This window comes from Camelus ferus, chromosome 7 (genome assembly GCF_009834535.1).
Source record: "Camelus ferus isolate YT-003-E chromosome 7, BCGSAC_Cfer_1.0, whole genome shotgun sequence".
NCBI lineage: Eukaryota > Metazoa > Chordata > Mammalia > Artiodactyla > Camelidae > Camelus > Camelus ferus.
Window position 1 is genome coordinate 36,828,894 of NC_045702.1, and position 22,998 is coordinate 36,851,891.

At 45.5% G+C, this 22,998-nt stretch overlaps 1 protein-coding gene across 2 annotated transcripts in view; it reads right to left on the bottom strand.

Annotated features, from left to right (window-relative positions):
- Positions 1 to 22,998, bottom strand: part of EEPD1 (endonuclease/exonuclease/phosphatase family domain containing 1) — a 104,490-nt gene that overhangs the window by 13,839 nt on the left and 67,653 nt on the right. For both annotated transcript variants that reach the window (XM_006191545.3, XM_032483719.1), the window contains exon 4: positions 2,442 to 2,552. In XM_006191545.3, the coding sequence (XP_006191607.2) occupies positions 2,442 to 2,552 (111 nt within the window). The remainder of the gene's footprint in view (positions 1 to 2,441; positions 2,553 to 22,998) is intronic.

Below are 22,998 nucleotides of genomic sequence, written 5' to 3' on the forward strand. Positions count from 1 at the left end.
AGCTCAGTCCCGGCCGCACGTGTGTGGCAGAGGCGGGAAGGGGGGAACAGCGTTCTGCCTGCTGTGCGCCTTTCTATTTTAAAATGATCGACCTGCCCACCCACTCGTGGGGGCGCTAGTTTAACAGTGAGAAGAGCTGGGTCTCAGAACCGCCTGAGCCACTTAGTGGTGGGATCTCTGGGGAGCTGCTGTGTTTTTCTAAACCTGTTTTCTCAGGTGTAGAGTGAAGGAAATATAATTTGCCCTGTTGGGATCAGAGGGTGATACCCTCTTTCCCCCAATTTACTGTTTCCCAAGCGGTGGTGCCAGAGTAACCTTAAGTATCACTAAGGTCACCCTCTGCTGTAAAACCCAGGGGCCCTCTGGGTGGGCACCTCCCTGTTCATCACTGCCTTGCACGCCTGCTCGCCTATGTTCCCAGCAGGACTGGGCCTTCCTGGCCTTGCATTGCTGCTTCTTCCACTACTGGTTCCTCACATCCTTCTGGGAGCCTTTCCCAAGCCCCCAGTTCAGTGGGCCCTTATTCAGAAGAGCTGCCCTCAACGTGGGGCGGTGAGAGGAGAGGGGGCGTTAGAGCCAGAGAGCGCTAGCTGGGTCGGGGCCTGAACCCCACCTCGCATCAGCTGGATGACTTCCGGGCAAATCATTGTGTCTCACTAGACCTCAGCGTTCTCATGTATGGACCGCCCCTCCACCAGGGGGTGAGGCTGGAGACCAAGGAGAAGGCACCTGGATGTCCCTTCAGACACTGGAGAAACGGCAGCTGCTGCCACAGTCTCTCCTGCTGGTCCGCGGTCCAGGTGGCACGTTTGTGACTTGCAGATTGTTTGTTACATCCAGACAGTGTTTAAAATAATTTTAAAATGATCTACCCACATTTAAAATTCAGGAAATTTCACATTAAAATCCAGATATTGACACCTTTTGAGAAACCAGGAGATTTGTCCACTGGCCCACAACTCTCCATGGCAACCTGAGACAGGCGCCCGCTCCCCGCCCAGCACCACCGGGCCTGTCTGCCGCCCGTGCCTGTTAATCAAGCATTCGATGCATGTTATCTTTCTAAATCCTACAGCCGCCCTGTGAGTGAAGAGAGGGCTAGTTGCTCCCGTTTTACAGATGAAGGACTTGAACTGAGAGGTTTAAGTGGCTTGAAATTGGGCCTCCCTGCTGTCCTCCAACAGCCCTGACACCCTACCTGGAGTAGGGTTACCCGGCCTGTCCCCACCACAGGCTCCATCAGGCTCAGGTTCGGATCCCCGGACATGCAAAGAATGAAAACAGGCTGGGCTGGGTGGCTGGGTCTGTTTGTGTCACCGTATGTATCTGGCTTGTAACACAGTGCCTGTTACGCAGTCACCTTTCTAATGATTTGTTGAATGTGAATGAGTAAGAAGTGTTAGATGCGCTGTTAAGAGCCTTGTGAACCTACCGATGTGTAAAGTGCTATTAAAAAAAAGGGAAGGGGTGTTACTGTTATTTTTATGTGGACTTGAGTGGTAAAGACCAGATATATTCCAGTTTGACAGTATTTCCAGCCTCCTGCGAATGCACGCTGGCTCCCACCTACAGCAACCATTTACACTCCAAAACCCAGAGAAATGGAACATAGGTCACACTTTAAGGTAGTAGCTAAAAAGAGAGCTTACTGTCAATAAATGACTGGATACTTTTAATCCAGTAAACATTTATCAGTTAAAAGCCTCAAATCTCAATATCACTCCGCTAAGCACCATTCATGTGTGCTTACAAGCATATTAGGAATACTAGAGAGAAAAAAATATATAGCATCTGCATTTATAGAAAAATTATGTGATGATACATTTTTTCCACTCATAATTAGGAGGGTTTTTTTTTTTTAAATCTACAACTCCACTGATACTGAACATTTCAAGTGAATAAAAACTGGTCTTGAATATGATATGCCAGAGTGAAAATCTATATATACAGAGATTTACCCAAACCCAGATGGGTGATACTACTGAAAGAACATGCAAAATTAAAATCGGCTGAAAATTCCCACAGACCATTTCCACATGCACAGTTCCTCCCACTGAAAGCCAAGAGTGCACACGCAATTAAGTGAGTCTGAAGTTTTCAGTCAATGAACATGGGCTCGCCACAAACTTGGCAGAGGCTGGAACCGTGGAGAAGGGATTATGAGCACAAAGGACAGAAATACCCTACTTGCGGCCTTGGTTCCAGACAGGATTTCTCCTCTCCTCCCAACACCCAAACTCCCATTTCCGCTGGGCGGCAGTCCCTTCCCGATCCAAACAGGAAACGAGAACCAGGGCATTTTGAAATGAATGGCAAACAGCTAAAAAATGGGCAGAAATACAAAATCACACCAAGGATGTTGGCAAAGGAAACATTTAAATGTCTAGGATTGGGAGAAAAAGAAAATGGGAAGAAAATCCAAGTTCTGCAGACGAGGGTACCTTCTGGAGCTGAGTCGAGGGCGTCTCTGAAACAATGACCTTCCAGCATCCTCGGGGCCCCTTCCACTTGCGGATGTTGGGCAGGATTGGCTGGTTGAGCTCTGTACAGAACTGTGGAGACAGAGCACAGGTTGGTGTGTGTTCTCACAGCAGGCAGAGCCAGAAAACCTTGATCCTGACTCATCAGAGACTCATCAGATTCCATCCCTGTGTTCTCAAAAACCAGGGTCTGCAAAGACCCAGAGGACAAAACAGGTACCACAAATTAAACAAACTGTCCACCTATGAGATACACAATTATCACCTGGCGACACTCAGTTCACAGCAATCGACTCTCTTTGCAGCATTTTACCGCAAATAGTTCAAACCAAGTTGTCAGAATCCATTTAATTCTTGTAACACTAGGGGTTTCAAAGTTCCACGAGGGTCTACATCAGTATCAGATGCAGAGGAAAAAAGATGAATACATGGTGTCTTGTCTTCCCACCGCGGAGCTTAGAGGTGCAAAAACTGCCCCCAGAATTTAATTGATAATAGTGAAATAACTTGTATGATGAAAAATGGTAACTAGACAATGTGGTGATCATTTCATAACGTATAAAAATATCGAACCACTATGTGGTATATCTGAGACAAATACAATATTGTAAGTCAATTATGCTTCAACTGAAGAAAAACCAGCTGACCCCTAGCTTCACCATGAGCCACCATACTGTCCACCTTGGTTTTGCTCTGAGAAGAAACGCCTCCTGTCGTGATGGTTCCTACGCCCCATGTGTGTCTACAGGGTGAGATTCTTTCCGCTTATGCGTGTTCCACCAATATGGAACCAGAAGGTGACTTTATCATCAAGGAAAACTAAAACTGCACAGGCAAAGTGAAATGAGGAGTTGAAAAACTATGGGCTTGAAAGTATGTGGACCAGTTCCTCTAATTCACGCCTCACATGCAACCCCGCCTCTTGGGGATGGCTACTTTGAGGGGTCCTCGAATTTTTCAGATACAGGCTCAGTTTTTGAGATGCCCTGACATCTGGTACTGCCCCTTCCCAGGGACACCCTCCTGTCCCTTTGCTTCATGCACCTCGGAGCACCCCACTCTTCTCTGTCTCTGCCCAGCCCTCCAAGCGAGTCTCTTGGCTTCCTTCTGGGGCATCACTGCTCTTTCTTTAATGAGCCAGCCTTACCTAATCTTACTCAGCCCCACGGCTTCAGCTTACACCTCTACCCCAAAGGCCCTCAAATCTATACCTGCAGCTCAGATTTCCCTCTTGAGTTGTGAATTGTATTTCGACTTCCTTTTTAACATTCCCATCTGGAGGTCTCTATAGAAGTGAAAACCCAGCAGCAGGTCCCAGAGGAACATGCCATTCCTCTGCCCCACCCCATGCCCATCCTGGTTCCTGGCATTTGCATCCTTCCGGCTGCTCTGACTCTTGCCTCTCCTCCTGTGTCCCATTTTGCATCCGGCCCCGCCCATCATCACGTGTGTCTGGAGCACCCTTTCTTCTTCCAGTCCCACTGCTGTGGCCTGTTTCAGAGCCCCATCTCCTCTCACCTGGGTCACTTTTAAGAAGTCTCCCTGCCTCTGTTACCTGGTCACCTTCCACCTGTCCGCTGGGTAAGTTGTGACGGCTGCACTGATGCCCCACCCCTCGAAGTGTGGTCCTGGGCCCAGGAGCATCAGCATCGCCTGGGAACTTGTTAGAAATGTTCTGGCCCCATCCTAGACCCACTGGATCGGAAACTCTAGGGTGAGGCCCAGCGATCTGTGTTTTAACAAGCCCTCCAGGTAATCCTGATGCCTGCTAACGTCTGAGAACCACTGTAGCTGCTACCTCCTCCCAAAGCATCTGCCCCAGATTTGGGGCAGCCCCCTCCTGGAAGGCCTCAGCTGCAGAGAGCAGCGCTTGTGCCCCTCCTGAGGCGCTCACATCCAGTGGCTGAGAGATGGCAGGATCTAACGGTCTGCTCTTTGCTCTCCTGTTGCTTATGCTATAAGAGGGAAGATGAGGCATAAGCAAGTACTCAGCCAGTCATTTCTGTGGCAACTGCTATGGAGAAAATGAGACCGGGCAAGGGTGGAGCGTGCTGGGAGGGCTGCTCCAGATACATGCTGCTCTAGGAGTTAGGCTGCCTTTACAGTTAGATGTTAAGGGCCTGCCTCTCGCCAACAGTGGATGCCATAAGGGAAGGGACTGTACCCGAGTCAACTTTATGCAGCCCACCTGGCACAGCGCATGGCACCCAGTGACGCTCTGAAAGCATCTCCTGGTGAACCAGGAAACTCCAGGGAAGACCACCGTCCTCAAATACATGTGTGATAAATGAGAGGAGGGACTGCTCCTTGAAGCTAATTATCTAATTGCCTCAGTTTTAACCTGACTTTGAGTTGGCCTGGGAAGTGTTCTCTCTGGGATTTGGTCATTGGTGACTGTTGTCCATTCCCCTTTCAACACTGCCCAGCGGCCATGGACAGTGTTATTCCTGACGGGATGCTTCACCCCAGATGAATCCCCATGGCCAGATGGTCCTGGCTGGTAACTATCCCTGGGAGAGAAATGAACCACTTTGGAAAATGCAAGAGGAATTTATCAACTCTGACTTTAGGGATCCAGCGAGGAAATGTACTTCACAAATGGTCCAATTTCCTGCCGGGGAATCAGTTGCTCAGTAGAGTAATCATTAGAGCTGAATCCAAGAATCGTTAAAAGTGAGAGCAGCTCTCCACTGCCCATCTGGTGCCTCGCTGCTCTCCACGCAGGGGGTCCCAAGCCTGGCTGCTCGCCCGAGTCTCCTAGGATGTACCCCAGGAAGCTCTATTTTAAAAATCCCCCCAGGTGATCAGCCAACCAGCCACACTACAGAGCCTCAGCCTCTGGGGGCCCGCTGTTCTAGGAAGAGCCATCTGCAGGCAGCCGGAAATCTCATCTCTCCTAACCCTCGCAGGACCTTCAGACATCTGGAGACAGATGAACCTCTCGTTCACGCTGCAAACCCCAGTGCAGCTTAAACATGCCCACTCCTGGCAAAGCCACTTTGATTGGCAGGGTGAGAACTGGGAAGAGGGGGCACAGGCTGGCATGTTTCCCACGTGCACCACTCCTACAGACGGGCTTTGGGGACTCACGTGGTGCTAGTCCAAGTGTGCTCATCGGTATCCCCTGGGATCTGAAAATGCTACTGAATTAGAATCCCCGGCGCGGAGCCTGGAAATCTGTGCTTTAACAGCCCCTCCAGGTGACTCTGACTCGAGCTGCAAGTTGGTGTTACTGATGAAGGAAAGACATTCTCCTTTTTCTTTGCTTTATACCTGAAAGACGCTCCTGCGCAGGGAAACTCTGGGAGATAAGGAACCATAACTCCTGAACCCTGAGGTATGTAAGGTATTTTGTAAGGTCCTTGATGACCTCTCTCGGCCCACAGAGTAGATTGTCCCTTTCCCTGCCCTCTTCTTCAGTATTTCTTATGTTATTGGGGACAATTAACAATATAAGGGACCAGGGAGAAGATTGCTGATGGCCGAAAGCCCCCTATGCCTAAACTTTCAAGATCAGCGTCAGGTAAGGGGCAGGTGTTTTCTTCCATTTCTAGGGCTGAAAAAAGACTTGCCAGCTTGTCGACCTAGTTGTCTGTTTGCACCAACAGTTCGCAGCAAACCTAAGGATGGGAGCACCTTTTGGGTCCTTGCTACTCAAGAGTGTGGGCCGTGGACCAGTATGTTAGAAGTGCAAGCTCTCAGACCTCCTGCACTGGGATCTGTATTTTCACAAGCTCCCGGGGGTGGGGAGGGTTCATGAGCTCAGCCAGCTCTGACAAGCCTGCTCCAGAGCCTTCCCGTTTTGTACACACTGCCCCCCGCCCCCACAGCGCTCATTCTACCAGTTATTCACGAGTGTCGTGCAGCCTGGAAAGGATATGCCCCAAATTGAGTTCACATTCAAGATTACATGGCTGATAAAAGAGTTAAGAGGGAGGGTCTGAACTGAGGTCTGTCTCCTGATGCTCCACCTCCAGGCCTGGACAGGACAGGTGGGGCAGGTGGGGCAGGGGCAGGCTGCAAGGGGTGGGGCCAGCCCACCTTTAGCGAATCCTTAGATCCTTTCTCCCCAAAATTTCAAAGGAAAACAAAAGCTTCCTGTGAGAGCCCTCCACATCTGAATTCTGCCTTAAGGGTCTTTTTTTTTCCTTTTCTTTTCAGAACAGCTGGTTCTCAAATTCTCTGCTTCGCCCACATACCAGAAGGAAGACATATTACTCGTAAGTAAAAGTGGCTCACCATGGCCGAAAGGATCCTGCTGCAGCCCCGCCTCTAAGATCCTTTCCCAGGGCCCAGGTGTCTGCGGGATGGTGGGGCAGGGTTTCCTCCGCCCCTTGGAGGCTCACTGGGCAACTATCATTTCCTCATATTGAAAGAAAGAGGTGGGCTTGTTTCTTTGGAGCCTTGGTAGTGTCCTCAGAGGGCCACCTCCGGGGGCTGGAAGAAGAGAAGCACGGAGGAGCTCGGGACCCCGGGCCTGTCATCTGACATCCTGGGTCTCAGTCTCCCCACATGTAAAGTGCAGGGATAGGAGGAGAGGACCCCGCCAGGGGCTCTTCTGAGTTCTGCAACTGCCTGATGCTAGGACATGAGGAGGAGAGGGTGGAGAACAGGGAAAAGCGGGAGCGTGCGGGCAGAGAAGTGTAAAAATGGGAGATAAAACACGGGATTCTCATAAGCATTAAAACTCCTTCTTCCCTCTTTCTGCGATAATCGCCACGTGAACTCCACGAAGAAGTGGGCTGCGATGACTGGGTTAACGTTGCAAAGGCTTTCGCCCAAACAGGAAGAGGAGCGTCCACTCTGCCAAAACACAGCATCAGTTGTTTTCCTTAACGTGCCCTACGCCCCACTGGAAGATCCTTTGCTAAACTGCCTAAAATAAAACTTACTTACTAACAGGTAGTCATTCTAGTAGGTTCAGTTTGGGTAAATCCAGCAACAGTAAGAAAACATAGGTGGCCAATAATCTATGACCAGGTTAGCTCCTGAATCCTCTGAGAAACCGAGACCCAGAAGCAGGAGGAAGGGGAGAAAAGGGAACAAATGTTTCCTAAGTGCCAACAATTTGGCACTTTTCACATATTATCACCTTTAATCCTAATGCCAACCAAGGGAGGCAGTTAATAATTCTCTCATTTGACGCGTGGGGAAAGCACGGTTCAGAAAGGGAACACAGCAAGGTCACTCACTGCCGGCCAGTGGGCCGGGCAGGATGAAACCTGGGGTAGCCAAGCCTAATGCTCAAATGCACGTAGAAGAGAAGGCTCCGGAAACACATGTTAAACCAACGCACCCCACGTCACAATGCACACGCACGCATTCCAGATTTGGGGTTCCCTGGAGCTAAAAGCTGCACGGCCACCACGCTGCTAATGTCAGTTTCCCAATGCACCAGGCTGCATGGCCTGGGGACACTGCTCTCCCAGGGAGGTCATCACATCAGGCTGCCGCCTTCCTTCTGGTAGGGTCAGGCACCAGCAGGACACACAGCCAAGCATTCAGAGCTTCCTAGGGCAGCCCCTGTTCTAATGGCTCACAGCCGTCCCTCTCCGTCTGTCGGGAGAAGCAGTGGACTCACAGCCCTTTCGTCACTCTGACTGCGAGCCCTGCTAGGTCAGTTCCACGTACAGTGTGCTCTCCCACAGGGACCCGAAAGGACTCTGGAGGACTGTTCGTCCTTGTTTACACATTCTTACCACGCTGAGGAAGATACAAAGCAAACAAGGAGGCATTTCCTCAGCCTCCACAACCAGCTGATCGTTAGCAGCTTTCTCAGAGCCCAGGGAAGTGACATCCACATGCACTCCTGTCAACAGAGCGGCTGCTGGTTCTGCTGGCCTCTCCTCTGTGCTCCCAGAAGTTACTCAGCACACGTTTCCTGATTGAGATAGTTAAACATAAGCAGGGCCAGGACGGAGGTTGGGGGGGGGACCTTGCTAGGGCAATTAGATTTTTTTGCAAGGGCGATTATAAAATGGAGAGTAAGGAGTTGAAGGTTTCGTGGAGCTGGAAGCCAGGTTAGGACAGGGAGGGAGAGGCACAGGGCCCAGGACCCTCGCGTGGGGGTTTCCACACTCCTGTGCTACCACCATCCTCATCATCCCTTGTTCCTGCCCTTCAGGGACACTTCCAGAGGCTCTTCTCCAAATGTCTCCAGATGCTAAGACTCTTAATCCTCGTCTGTAACACGGGGACAGAAATCACTCCCGCCTCTCTCGTTCGGTATGTCTGAAGCAGGCAGCACACGGCCCGGCGCCCAGCAAGTCTCCTGTGTTCCCGCAGTTGTCCCACTGACTGGGCCACACCCTCAGGACAGAGTCAGGGACAAAGGCTCCCCGCCTTCAACAATTCCTCAAACATGCCAGATGAGGAAGTGGGCAGGAGCAGGGTTGCGGCCAAACGCCACCAAGTTGCGTGCTGGAAGGGAGAGCCCCCTAAAAGTGCAGAGACGGACAGACAGACGGGACACCATAGTGTAATGGTCTCTGTGAAGAAGGGAATGGGTTCATCCAATCATTCAATAAAAAATTAACAAGCACTGGTCATCCTGGACTAAATTCTAGAGCTATAACAATGAGCAAAAGAGACTTGCCCCCTGAGCTTCCCTGCCCACTGAGCTTACAGTCTGGGGAAGAAGGGTGTTGGGGTGGCAGTGTAGGCATAGTTTTTTTTTGTTTTTAATTATAGCAAAAGTACTTTTATTGAGGTCATTCTAGTGCCAGGTACTTAACACGTATGAAATTATTTCATTCCCACAACATTCATCTAAGGTAAGTGTTATTATGATCTTCATTTGATGGATGAGGAAACAGAGGCACAGAGAGGTTAATTAACTTGCCCAAGATCACACAGCCAGTAAGGGACAAAGCCAGCATTTGAACCCAGGTAGTCTGGCTCCAGAACCCATGCTCTGCATACAGCTGCCTTCTGTCTCTGTAGTCACAGTTATTAATGAAATAATCTTCCAAACGTAAAATTACAACTGGAATTTGTGCTACAAAGGAATAGTTAGGGGCCTGTGGGCATCCAAGATGGTGGGGGTGGGGTGGGGTGAGTCTGACTTAGGGAAGGCTTCCCTGAAGAGCTGAGGCGTGAGTTTAGAACTCCGGGGTGAGAAGGCGTTAATCAGGCAAAGAGGAGAGAGGCGCATTCCAGGCAACAGGGGAGCATGTGCAAAGGGCCCGTGGTGGAGCCCGGCATGGAGAGTCTGTAGGACAGAAAGGTCAGTGTGGCTCCGGCAGAGATAGTGAGGGGCAGAATGGTGAGATGAGCTTAAAGGAACAGTTAGAGACCTGGCTATGCAGGGCCCTGTGGGCCTGAAAGGAGTTTGTGCCTTATCCTGTGAGCAACCTCAAAAATCAATGAAGGGCATAAACACCAGGTCTGCATTTTGAAAAGGCTACAGGGCTACAGCGTAGAGTGCAGATTGGGGAAGGGCCAGACCAGCCAGCCAGGGCACCAGAGATGAGGGAGGCTCGACTAAAGGGAGAGCGGTGGACAGGTGTGAGAGACAATCAGGAAATAAGCACAACGTGGCTCAGAAGAATTGAAAACAGATTCAAATACCAGTACATGAACGTTCGCAGCAGCACTATTTCCAAGGGCCGAAAGATGGAAACAATTCAAATGTCTGTCGATTGATGAGTGGATAAATAGAATGCGCTATATCCGGACGCTGGAACAGTATCGAACCACAAAGGAAAGCCGAACTCATACCCACGACATCACTGACAGACCTCGGAAACATTAGGCTGAGCAGAAAAGCCAGACACAAAAGGCCACAGATTGGATGATTCTATCTACATAAAACATCCAGAATGGGCAAATCCACAGGGACAAAAAGCAGCATGGTGCTCACCAGGTGCCAGGGGGAGGGAGGGACGCGGCGTGACCGCGTAACAGGTACCAGAAACTAGAAAGAGGCAACGGCTGCACAACACGGTGAAGGTGCTAAATGCCACTGAATTATTCACTTTCAAATGGACTCTAAAACAGTTAGTTTTATGGTATAGAATTTCACGTCAATAATTTTAAAAGTGACTTGGGCAAAGGGTTAGATGGTTTAAGGTAAAGCAGAGGAACTACTCTTTTCATTCGACAAGCACCAGGCACTATTCGGGGAGACAGCTGTGAAGTCGGGCTGCTGCTCACGGAGCCTGGGATGAGCTGGGGAGCAGGGAGGCCGCCTCTGTGTGGGGTTTATTCCAGCCTCCTCTCCACACGGTTACCATGCACCTGGGAGAGATGCACACAGCCTGGTAATTCTTGGAATACAGATTCTCTGAAGCTCGAAAAAAGAGACAGTTTAAGGCCAAATAAAAAACTTCGTCCCAAATTAGGCACTAATCTTGTGAGTAATGATTGAAACTAATTATTCTAAGTGGAAGCAGGTCTGAAAATAGCACAGAGTTTTGGAGGATTTTGTGGCTATTTTAGAAGAGCGTAGGAAGTTGCAGGTGGGGTGAAGTACCCCAAGTCAGAGCGGAGACCCTGGGATGGCCACGCCATGACCTGCACCAAGTGTGCCACTCCACAGATTCTGTCGTTTTTATGTCGCTGGAGACACATGCCAACCATGAAGGCTGAGAATGCAGAGTTTCATCTGGTACCTCCTACTGAAATGCTGAACCAAGAATTCAACAGGAAATGTCAACCATACATGTTACATCATTTCACTTGTAAGCAAAAAGGCATCTGCCCTAACGTGATGGTAACATTTCCTAAGACAAACCATGCTGACTTAGCCAACCACTGTTCTTCCTTTTCTAGAGTCTTCTTCCCTCTTTGATATTTTTCAGGTGAATAGGCTCAAGGAATGAGTAAGATGGGTATAGACAGAGGAAAGACTGTCTCTAAACCCTGACATATCATCCCACAGTCCAGCTGATTAATAAGAGCACTTTTACCCAAGAGCAACAGCCAGGGCAGGGGTGGGGAGAGAGGAAGCCAACACAGAAGGGTGGGAAACGATTATGCAGGTACTTAAATCCAAAGAAATAATGAAGGAGCAGAACAAAGCTGGCAGTTTATTTCTACCTTCCCACGTGAACACCCACATATTTTTTAAAACCCCAGAGATGTATTTTCTCGGTCCAGAAACACTGAAGACTAGTTCATTCTTAGACTCGCTCCGGACAGCAAGGCTCCAGCACTTCACACACATGTTTCTGTGAAGAACCCAGGGTTATCTAGGAACTGTCACATTCAACAGAATTTGGATTTATGGACCCTCAGGGAAATTGCTCTGGTTGACCTTTTTCTTCTAAATCGTCGGCCTCCAGCTATTCTAAATGGTGTTGATGCAGCCTGCCTGTATCAGCCATAAAGCAGCATCTTCAGCAGCAATAACCATAAATAAAGACTTCAAAGCTGTGGGTGAAAGGATTACAGATTCATGATTTGCTTTATTTTGATTTGCATTATGCCAAATCCTAGGCTTTAAAGCCCATGTATTTCCTATTTTATTTCAGGGCAAACTACACAGATTTGACTGTTCTTTCTGAGAGACCTGTGATTTCTCACTCCCAGTTTACGGCAGTAAGAACCACAGGTGGCAGTTCATGAAACAGCATTTTCATTTTGGAGAATGTCCTAAGACTCACTGGTTCTCAATTTTCTGTGCTAACAGGAGACATGGAAAGCCAAATCCCCAAAGTATCTTTCAGTCAATCTCCCTCCCCATCACATTTTCGGCCAGAAGCAATTATAAATAGCCAAACTGCCTGATGTTAGTTTCACAGGCTTCTCAGGCTTCTTCCAAGTTACTGGGAGTGAGTGCAGTGAAAGCAAACAGGACAGAGAGGAATGTCACAAAGATCAAGTTGCACACCAGGCCAGGGCCACGTGGACGCCATGACAGTGTCCTGCAGGCACGATGACTCCACATTGATGAGCCGTGACCACGGCGTGACCACGGCATGCTCTTCACTAGAATCCTCACCACGTGCCAAGCACCACGGCTGGCTCTTCACACATGTTACACGGTGTGACCCACACTATGGTTCTAGAGGGAGGCATCATCCTTGCTCAAGAAATGAGAAATGTAGGGTTGGAGGCGTTAAGATCACCCATAGGGCAAACGGCTGAGCCAGGACCCAGATCCACATCCATAACCCCATTATACCACTTGGCTTCCAGCTGAAGCAACTCCAAGGAGGGAAGCTAATAGGCTCCAACTTGCATTTTAGGAGGGGTTACTCTGGTAACCATATAAAAAAAGGACTGAAACAAAATTACGGAGACCAAACAGTAATTTTACATGTTTTAATTTTTCTCCCTGCTTTCAAATTTTCTAGAAATTTCACTTTTCTAGAAAGCCACCGTATAAATACTAATTGACTTGAACCTTTTCCATGCAGAAGACGTGAGTGCACGCACATGCACACGCACGTGTGCTCGCTTTATTCTTTCTCATAAATAAAAGCTGATTAAATGCAGTTACTAAATAAATTAAGCACCAAAAACAACATACAAAAATGCCACTGCCACATCCTGAAATGAAGCCTAAGAATACTTCTCACTCTTCCCCTCCTGTTCACAAATATAGCCAAGCAAACTAAGTGCATAACAAGGATGTCTGGGTGAGGAGAAACAAAATTAACAATCGATACGCAGCCATTTCTTCTCTGACTAGAGGTTTCAGCCAGATGGAGACATGGCGGGGACAAAGCGTGCCTGATGGAGAAGATTAGCAATGGTGCAAAACTACAGTCTCACAATTTCACAATCAAGCTGGGAAAGGCTTCAGTGCCCCTGATCCCCACTCAACCATGGAGCGGGTGCAAAGGTTGGGAATTCAGGCAAAAATCCAGAACTTGTCACCTTCCCTTTCAGGCTCAGCCTCTGGCTGGTAAATGCTGGCGATCTTGTTTTAATTCTGGGCACTTGTGATCCCTCCAGATCCCTGGAGCCGGACACATCAGGAAAATGCTCTGTGACCCAACAGTGATTTTTATAAAGCCACCTAAATCTCTTGACTGCCCACTTTGTAGGAAGCCACTAACAGCTAACTAGGAAGGCAGGTAATTTTAGAGTAACTCATATATGGGGAGCTGCTCTGCTTTCCCTGGCTGTCTCCTTCTAACCTAATTAATTCTGCATGGGAAAATGAGCCTGCATTTCATGGACAAGGGCTGGGGGGACAGGCTTGGGCAAGGGAAGAAACAGGGGTGGCAGCACAGAGTTTGGTGGGGAAACCAAGTCTAGCATCTAGAAAGAGGTCCTGGATTATGCTCATAAGGGGTGTCCGTGTACTGCTCTGAATTTCTACAAAGATAGATCTCTAAGTGTCTAAAAATCTAAATCTCTAAAAGTGGGTTGGATGCTTTCCCAGAAGTCTGGAGTCTTGTTAAGGCCCAAACTCACTATTTCAATGCCTCCCAAAGGTTAATGAAAAATATTTTATCAGCTGTAGGAATTACTCATTCTAAGTGGGTAGTTAACAATTTAATAGCTCTCTCCACTGAATTAATTCTGGCAAAGCAAGCCTTAATGACCAACTCAATCAGGATAATTTTACCTGCTGAGAAGATCCCACATAAATGTTTTTACCAACTGAGCCAAATAGTTTCACCTGCCTGCCCTTCCGTTTCATTTAAAATTATAAGCTAGCCCGAACTTTGCTGAATACAAAGGCATGCTCTCAAGAAATGAATCAATGAATCATTCACAAAAAGTCTCAGAATTCTCTAAAACAGGGAATTGAAAGTTCTTTCAGTACCAACTCATTGTTAGCATTTCCTGATAAGAGAAGCATTTGAGGGAGGACCAAATGAAACAGGAAATTGCATAAAACTCCTGTCATCATGCTGTGTGAGGGTTGCTATGAGGTGGTGGCTACATGCAACAATTTTGAGGGGAATGTAGTGGGCTGGGCACATTTTCTTACTATTTGAAAAGCAAAAAAGAGTTAAGAGATTAACAAGGCAGGAGGGGAAAGTGCTTAGGATACACCCAAGGTAAGCAGAGCCCTTCCAGTGCTGGAAAAATTCCCAGAGCAGGCCGTCTTCCCTTCTTTCAAGCCAAGAAATGGTCTAGGGTGTTTCCAAACATTTTTGACCATGACTCATAGCAATAAATAAACTTTTATATGGCAATCTGGTATATTCTATTTGTCTACTTGCCAACAATGTATATATGCATGTATGTATGCAAGTGTCCACCTATCCATCTACCCATCTGTCCATCTATCCATCCATGCCTCCATCCACATACATATATAATGAAACAAATGCTGGTTGTAATTTACTCAGTTGATTTCATAACCTGTAATTTGAGAAGCAAACTCAGATATTCCTTATTATAAAGTCTTTGGTCTGACCAGAATATCATAATGCCCTTTCTTTTTCATTTCTCTTTGCCAAAACCAAGTGAAATGTTTAATTGGATTTTATGTAGATAATGCCTTAGAAGTCTCCTCAAACAAACGAGACTCACTAAAGTTGAACTAGCTTTGGGAATGAGTATGAGCCACTTCTCAGAAACCCCCCAAATAAAATATCCCTTCAGCATGCACGGTGCCCAGGAATATAGCCAGCTTTCAAAATTTACTTGTTCCTAATAAGATTAACAACTGAATTTTGATCAGAAACAAAGAAGTACAAAAGGTAGTGGACTGACATATTCAAAGTGCTATCAATGAAGAATCTTACATCCAGAAAAACTTTGTTTCCAAAATGAAGATGAAATACATTCTTAGACAAAAACAAGAACAAAAACAAAAACAAAATCTAAGAGAATTTGTTCCTAACAGACCTCCCTTATAAGAAATACAAAGAAAGTTCTTCAGGCTGAAAGCAAGTGACCTCAGACCAACTCAAATCCTCAAGAAATCCTCAGGAAAAAAATGAAGAGAACCAGTAAAGGTAATTATGTTATTATAAAGAACAGTAAAAATGAAATTTTCTCATTTATTCATATTATATGAATATGAATACATGTATACATAGTTGTATTGTGGAGCCTATAACATAGAGAAATGTTATGTATTTGGCTAGCACAAAGGAGCTGGGTAGGAGTAAAGATGAGCTGAAATAAGAAAATGATGCTAAATAGTAAGTTGAATAATCCACAGGAACACATGAAAATCAGAAATGGTAAATAAGAAGGTTAATGCAGCTAACTATAAATATGTACTTGTTCTCCTTTCTTCTCTCATCTTTAAAAGACATAAAAGTACATAAAATAATGATCATAAGAATATATAGTTGGGTCTGCAGCATAGTTAGATGTAATATGTGTAACGATAGCACAAAAAGGGGGAAGAGGGAATAGAGCGACATAAAAGTAATGTTTCTACATCTCATTGGAATTAAGTTAGTATAAATCTGATAAATTAAGATGTACATGATAAACTAGAGCAACCACTGATAATATAACTCAAAAAGCATAGTGAAAAAAATCATTCAGGAAATTTAAATGATACATTAAAAAATATTCACTTAATGCAAAAGAGAGCAGTGAAAGAAAAAAAAGGAATGAAACAGACATAAGATACAGTAAACAAAACAAAAAGTAAAATGGAAGATATAAACTCAACCATATTAATAATAACATTAAATGTGAATAGATTAAACAACCCAATCAAAAGGCAGAGACTGTCAAACTGGGTAAAAAACAATATCCAACTATAAGCTGTGTATAGGAGATGCTGTTAAGTTTCAAAAATACATGTAAAAAGTAAAAGATTGAAAAGGTTATGTCATGCAAACAGCAATCATAAGGAAGTTGGAATGGCTATACTAATATCAGAAAAATAGTCTTTAAAACAAAAACTATTACTAGAGATGATGAGAGACATTTTATAATAATAAAAGGATCACTTAATCAGAAAGACATAACCAGTATAATATATATACAGCTAACAACAGAGCCCCCAAGTACATAATACAAAAATTGCCAGAAGTGAAGGAAGGAACAGATAATTCAACAATAGTTGGAGAATTCAGTACCCCATTTTCAATAATAGATAGAACAAAACGGATTAACAGCAAATGAAAGACTTAAACAATAATATAAACCAAATAGACTTACAGACATTTATTAAACACTGAGCCCAACAACAGCAGAGTACACATTCTTCTCAAGTTGCATGGAACATTCTCCAGAATAGACCATACGGTAGGCCTTAAACCAACCTCAGTATATTTAAAAGGACTGAAGTCACAATAAATATAATTCTCTGATGACAACAGAATGGAGTGAAATTAGAAATCAGTAACAGAAAAATTGGGGGGAAATTCACAAATAAGTGGAAATTAAACAACACACTTTCAAATAACCAATGGGTCAAAGAAGGAATCATAAGGGAAATCTAAAAACACTTTGAGATGAAAGAAAGTGAAGACGCAACATACCAACACTTACAGGAGTCATCGAAAGCAGTGTTTAGAGGGAAATTTATATGCTTATATTAGTAAAGTAAAAAAGATCTCAAAGCAGTAACCTAAACTTCCAGTTTAAGACCCTGGAAAAAGCAAGGAGACCTAAAACCCAAAAACCAAGGAGGACAAATAATAAAAATATGAGCAGAAATGAATGAAATAGAGAATAGAAAACAGTCGAGGAAATAAATGAAGCCAAAGTTCTTTGAAAAGCTCAACAACAACAACAACAACAACAATGAGAAACCGTTAGCTAGACTTACCAAGAAAAAAGAGAGAAAAGGCTCATGATATCCTCTACACCTGCCTGAGCCCTAGCTGCCCACACGGACTGCAGAATGCCATCAGGTAAAGGCCATGTAGACGCGGAACTCACCCAGTGCTGCTCCCTTCTTTTGAGGTTTGATGTCTCTCCAGTTTTTGGTTGCTCTTAAGTACCTTCAAATAGTTGTTTGCACTTTATCCAGAATTTATAATTGTTATTTGAGGGAAGGTTTTTCTGATAGAAGCTATCCTGGCATGACTAAGAACTGGAACCTCCAGATGCCCTCTCGAAGAGGGAAGAGGAGGGTCTCAAGGCGAGAGTCAGCACAAGAAAAGTATCAACATAAACACATTTTATGCTTAAATCATGGGCCAGCCAAGTTCACAAAACCAGCCTATCACTTATGAGCCACCAGAAGAGGCCAGCAAACTCTCCAGTTGATGATAAAGTGATTCTTAGCAAAGTACGGCAAGGCTTTTCAAGGTCCCCTTGACTTTGAAGCCTGAATGAAACGATCTTTCTGCCCTTGACGTCGGCCTTGCTTTGGCCTCTGCCTGAGTTTGCGATCTATATGGCTTATGATAAGATTTCTCTTCTTTTCTTCTATAAACCCAGAATCAATTAGGAGACTAAGAAGTAATGAAGCTTTTAGAGTATGAAGACAAAGTAATGGAACCATCAGGGGAGTGTCCCCAGGGACAACCATCACAGGGCGCAGACAGCAGTTGATGCAGACTCCCCAAGCAGTGCAGCTCTCCTCAAATAAGACAAGCTCTAGAAACGATTTCTTTCCATTTCCCGCTCCTAAATTCACACCATTATATTTGAATGGCTTCAAAATTAAAAAAAAAAATTTTAACATTAAATCATTATGTATGAATCATAAAAACAGAAATGGGTATAAAGAAATTGCCCCTAAATGATCACTGCATATAAAAATGTTAAGTTCTATGTAAAATTATTTCATAATACTTTTTAATAGAAAGCAAAAAATGTTTTCAACAAAAAACCTTTGGGTTAGAAGTTGGCTAGGGTAAGCTGTGATTTATTAGATTAACTGGGACAGGGGCTAGGCTCCTCAGGGTTAAGGAGAGCTGAGAGGAGATGAAGGCTGGGTGTGGAGGGTGAGAATTTACATTCAAGAAAACTAGGAGTACATGAACGAAGAGAAATAGGACAGCAGCAAAGAGGAAAGAAAGTAGGACAAGTAGCAACGCATTTCAGATTCCAGGAGACCTAAATATGTCTGAAGTTACCAGGGAAGAAAATGATGCTAGAAAGAAAGGTGTGAAAAATGGAAAACACTGGTCTACCTCCATGACCTGACTTTGTTTTGGTGTTTTCTTGGGCTGTGCTTATGACTACTGTACTTAAATGAGCATTTATGTAATTGCTAATGTTTACCTCACCAATTCTACGAGCTGCATGAGGGTAGGAAAGAGAAACGTCTTGGTCACAGATCTGTGTGGTTCCCAGCCGAGCACGAGGCCTGACACAAGTACTCAATAAACACTGGTTCAAAGAATGAATACGTATATTTTTTACATAGCTGTAATTCTAGCAGGTACAACTGCTTACCCTATTTCTTGTGCCGGTTATATCAAATTTCTACAAGGCTTAATGATTATCATTTTGAATGGCCACACACCAGTCCACGGGGCAGACCCACCATAGACTGTTGAAACCCACCCTTCCTACTGAGCAGTGCATTGCCTGCAATGGTTCATAATTATAAAGCATGCTGTAAAATGTTTTTTTTTCACATTTTTTTGGATCTCTTCCCTAAGATACACCCCCAGGAATCCACCTTGGTCAGAGGGTAGGGGCATCTCAAAGGCTAATGAAATACGCCACCCCAGAGCTTACAAAAGGACAGTACCCCCTCCTGACCCTCCCCACCAATGAATGGGGACACAGTATTATTATCACAACTTCAACATCATATATCATTGTTTAGAAACCTTTGCCAATGTAATTGTACATTTAAAATGATCCCTCATTGTTTAATTTGCTTATCTTTGATAGCTAATAAAGCTAAAGAGAATTAAAAGGTCCTATGTTTGGTAGATAAACAACAAGGTCCTACTGTACAGCACAGGGAACTACGTTCATTATCTTGTAATAACCTATAATGAAAAAGAATATATATCTATGCATAACTGAATCACTATGCTGTGCACCAGAAGCTGACACAACATTGTACATCAACTATACTTCAATAAAAAAGAAAAAAGGAAACCTCCAATAGAGGACTTGAAAACCAAAAAAAAAAAAAAAAAAAAAAGAAGTCCTATTCTGGGACTCTACTTTTTGCTCCCTTCAAATAAAAGCTTTTCATAGTAAGAGAAACGTAGTGGGAGATCTGAAATATATATGGTATCTTGTGACGGTTTTGAAAGAATAGGAGAAAATGCAACTTCTTCCCTTTTTTTTTTTTAATGAACCCTATTGCCCGGCCCATAATTCACCAGATGCTCCATCTTCTGGCAGCTGAGGTGCTCTTGGGGGTACCCCAGCCGTGCCCTTTCCACATGGGGGCAAGGCCCAACTGTACAGTTTGTAAAGCAGAGCTGGTGAGCGGTGGGCTGTGGCAGCCCCTGCAGGCCTGAGCCAGACTCCACACAGCGACCCAGGGTGGTTGGGGAGCCTGGACTCCACAGGGGCCCCTGTTTCTGCTTAATCACCGTTCAAGGAAGGTAGCAAGCTGCCTCCTGCTGGAAGGGGCTGAGCCGGGAACAGGAACACAATGAGTTTAATCAGGATTAGACACTGATCTGGCTCAACCCACTTAAAAAAAAAAATCTAACAGATACATGAAACTGACCACCCAAGAGGGCATTCAGATTAAGCTCGGACTATATGAAGGACTAAGCTTTGGAGAAAAAACAACCCCAAGGAGCTGAAGAATCTCATTCTGATATTTTTAAATGAACAGAGTACTGTTTTGTAAAAGGGCATTTTGAAGTATATTTTATGCTAAGATTCTTGAAGCAATTCATTCTGACACTGAGCCTCTGATGGTGGGGTCCTCTGCTTCCCTGCCCTCCAGCGTGTTCGTCACCGCCCTCCCTCACAGGCCCTGATCCCCTGCAGCCCTCACACCACTGTGAGTTCCTCTCCTCTCAGACGCTCCCCTGAAAGTGTCCGCATCCTGAGCCCTGAACCTCCGACTGTCTCCTCCTCCAGCCCCCAGTCCCCAGCCCACGGCCTCTGATTCTCCTGCTGGACCCAGGGGTGCCTGTAGAGACAGACACACCCATGTCTGTTTCGCTACAAGGATGAGAAGGCCTGGATTTAAGTTCTCCATCACCTGGGCCATGGACCAGCCCTCTGGATCTGCTCCCACCCCTGGAATATGCAGTTAGAAGCGTCCCCAAGGTCTGCTAGAGCTGACGCCCAGGTTAAATGAAACCGTGGGAGACAGGCAGCAGGCATACTGAAGCGGGCTGTGGAATGGAGCCGAGTCCACCGGGGCTGGTCTTGCTTCTCCCAACACAACTGCTATGGGCCCTGGGCGAGGAGGACCCTTCAACACCTCTGACCTCTGTGTCCTGTCTGTAAACTGACAGAAGATAGAGTTGGATTCAATGGCTTAAAATCTCTCCCTCAGCTCTGACACTCTGGGATTTTATATGTGCCATTCAAATATATATACTTCTGGTTTGGGGGAGTTTTTTGTTTTGGGGGGGATAACTAAGTTTATTTATTTGTTACTAAGGTTATTATTATTAATTTAACGGGAGATACTGAGGATTCAACCCAAGACCTTGTACATATGAAGCATGAACTCTACCACTAAGCTAGACCCTCCCCACCAAAATGTATTTTTATAACTTTATCTCCCTCGGTATGTAATGCAATTTAGGCACAGCATAAGCACCCAACTGTTGCACAAACTAAATTATCAGGAAGTCCAAATCACAGTGAAAAACACTTCAAAGCTATGTAATAACAAAGCTAGAGCTTCTGTACGCACATGTGTGTATGTTCAGAAAACACCATCACCAATTACAAACACAAGCACTTGTCATCCTTAAGTTATTCATACACTTCTCTGTGACAATTATCTACCTCCTATTCCCTTCTGAAAATCCTCAGGAAGCTGCTAACTTCAATTCCAATGCCACTCACCACCAGGGTTCAGCTGGGAGAGTCCCTGATTAGCCACCATGTGCAAACATCAAGTTCAATGTTTCTAGACTCAGGTTTGCTGGTGAAATGTATATGCTTTATCTCACATGGAAAGCACCAAGAGGTCTTAGAGATCATCTGCTCCACCTGTAGGAAAGCTGGACTAAGAGTGGGACTTCAGAGCTGAAATTCCAGGGACAATATCTAGCAGCAGCAGGCAGGAAGTCTGGCCAGTGTTTTGTCTTAGACAATGTGGCCAACAAGGTCGGGGTGGGGGTGGGGGTAGGACAGGCAGTGGCCACGAGGTGGGGGTCCTGAGCCTCCAGCCCGCAGGCTTGGGCCTCTGGTTGAGTCAGCCAGGGCTCTGCCCTCTGGCCCTTTCACGGAGAGGGTGACCTCCAGCTGGAGGGAACGGCCAATCTATTGTTTGCAGCTTTTTGCAGGAAGCTATTTGAAAGGGTCATTGAAAAATGATCTTACTAAATCAAGCTGTACCAATATTTTTATTTCCTTTCATGCAATGCCTCATTTAAAGGCATTAGATGGGCCTGTTTATAAAGCCTGGGAAACAAGTCTGTATGACTTAAGTTCAGAAAAACAAAAGCATCCCGCTCTTAAAGCACAGAAAACACAGAGAGTGGGATGGTGGGCATCTGTCTCAGAGCAAGTCCCTGCTCTCCACACCTAATGGATGTTTGACAGAAAAAAAAAAAAAAAAGCACATCAAATCCAAAACACTTTTTCAAAGAAATGTACATGTACTGACATTTATGCATATTCAGTTATCTTCTCAGGATTCTAGCAGTTTTTTAAAACCAGAAGAGATTATTAACCGTCTGGTTTAGAATTTATTTTTTTTTAAATGACAAATCACTGTCACTTGTCTGGGAAATGGCTTTATGTCGTGTTAGTGGGGAAGAGAATTTCAGAGGCCTGACCTTCCAGGTGTCCCCAGCCTCCATCCCAATCGACTGCACCTGAATTAATACAAAGAACGATTGAAGAGGCGAGAACTGGAAACCTACTGATCTATGTATGGGGGTCACTGGGCAGGTGTTCAGCACTGGCCTCTCCCCAGAAAGTGCGCTTTGAGGGATGGTGAGTGGGGCAGATGAAACACGGAAGCCTAGAAACCAGCAAGGATCCTTGTTTCAGGAACAAGGAAGCAGAGAAGATATTAGAAAACAGAGAGTGAAAGGGAGAATTTTCTCCTCTTCACAATGTGATCAAGGATCAACTGTGAACCCACGACTTCTGGAGGAAGGAACCATAGAAAGAATAGAATGCAATTTTATGGATTAAGACAAGGGGTCTGGGCCCCCAAGCAAGGCCCTCTGCCAGGTCCAACGGCCAAACACAGGCGAGGCTGGGAGGGGACCTCCTGCAGCAGAGCCTCCCCACAGCTGCTCTGTGAGCTGCAGAAACCGGGAAAGCCCTGGCACTTCCAAAAATGGACAGGCTCCCTACCTAAAACCAGGGAAAGTCCAAGTCAGGCAAATGGCTGGTAATTTTAAGCTAAAATGCCAAGATCATGACGGTGCCTAATATTAGGGAGAAAAAGCAGGTAAGAGTCTTATTGTCCAGAAGACTCCAAAACACTGCTGCTGGTTTTTAACCTTTTACATTGTTTTAAATAATTTAAATATTTTACTGTCAGATTTAACCTACAAGTAGCTATGAGGGAAATGACCCCTGGAGAATGGCTTCCATCTTCCAAGAGAGAGACATGTGCAGGTCT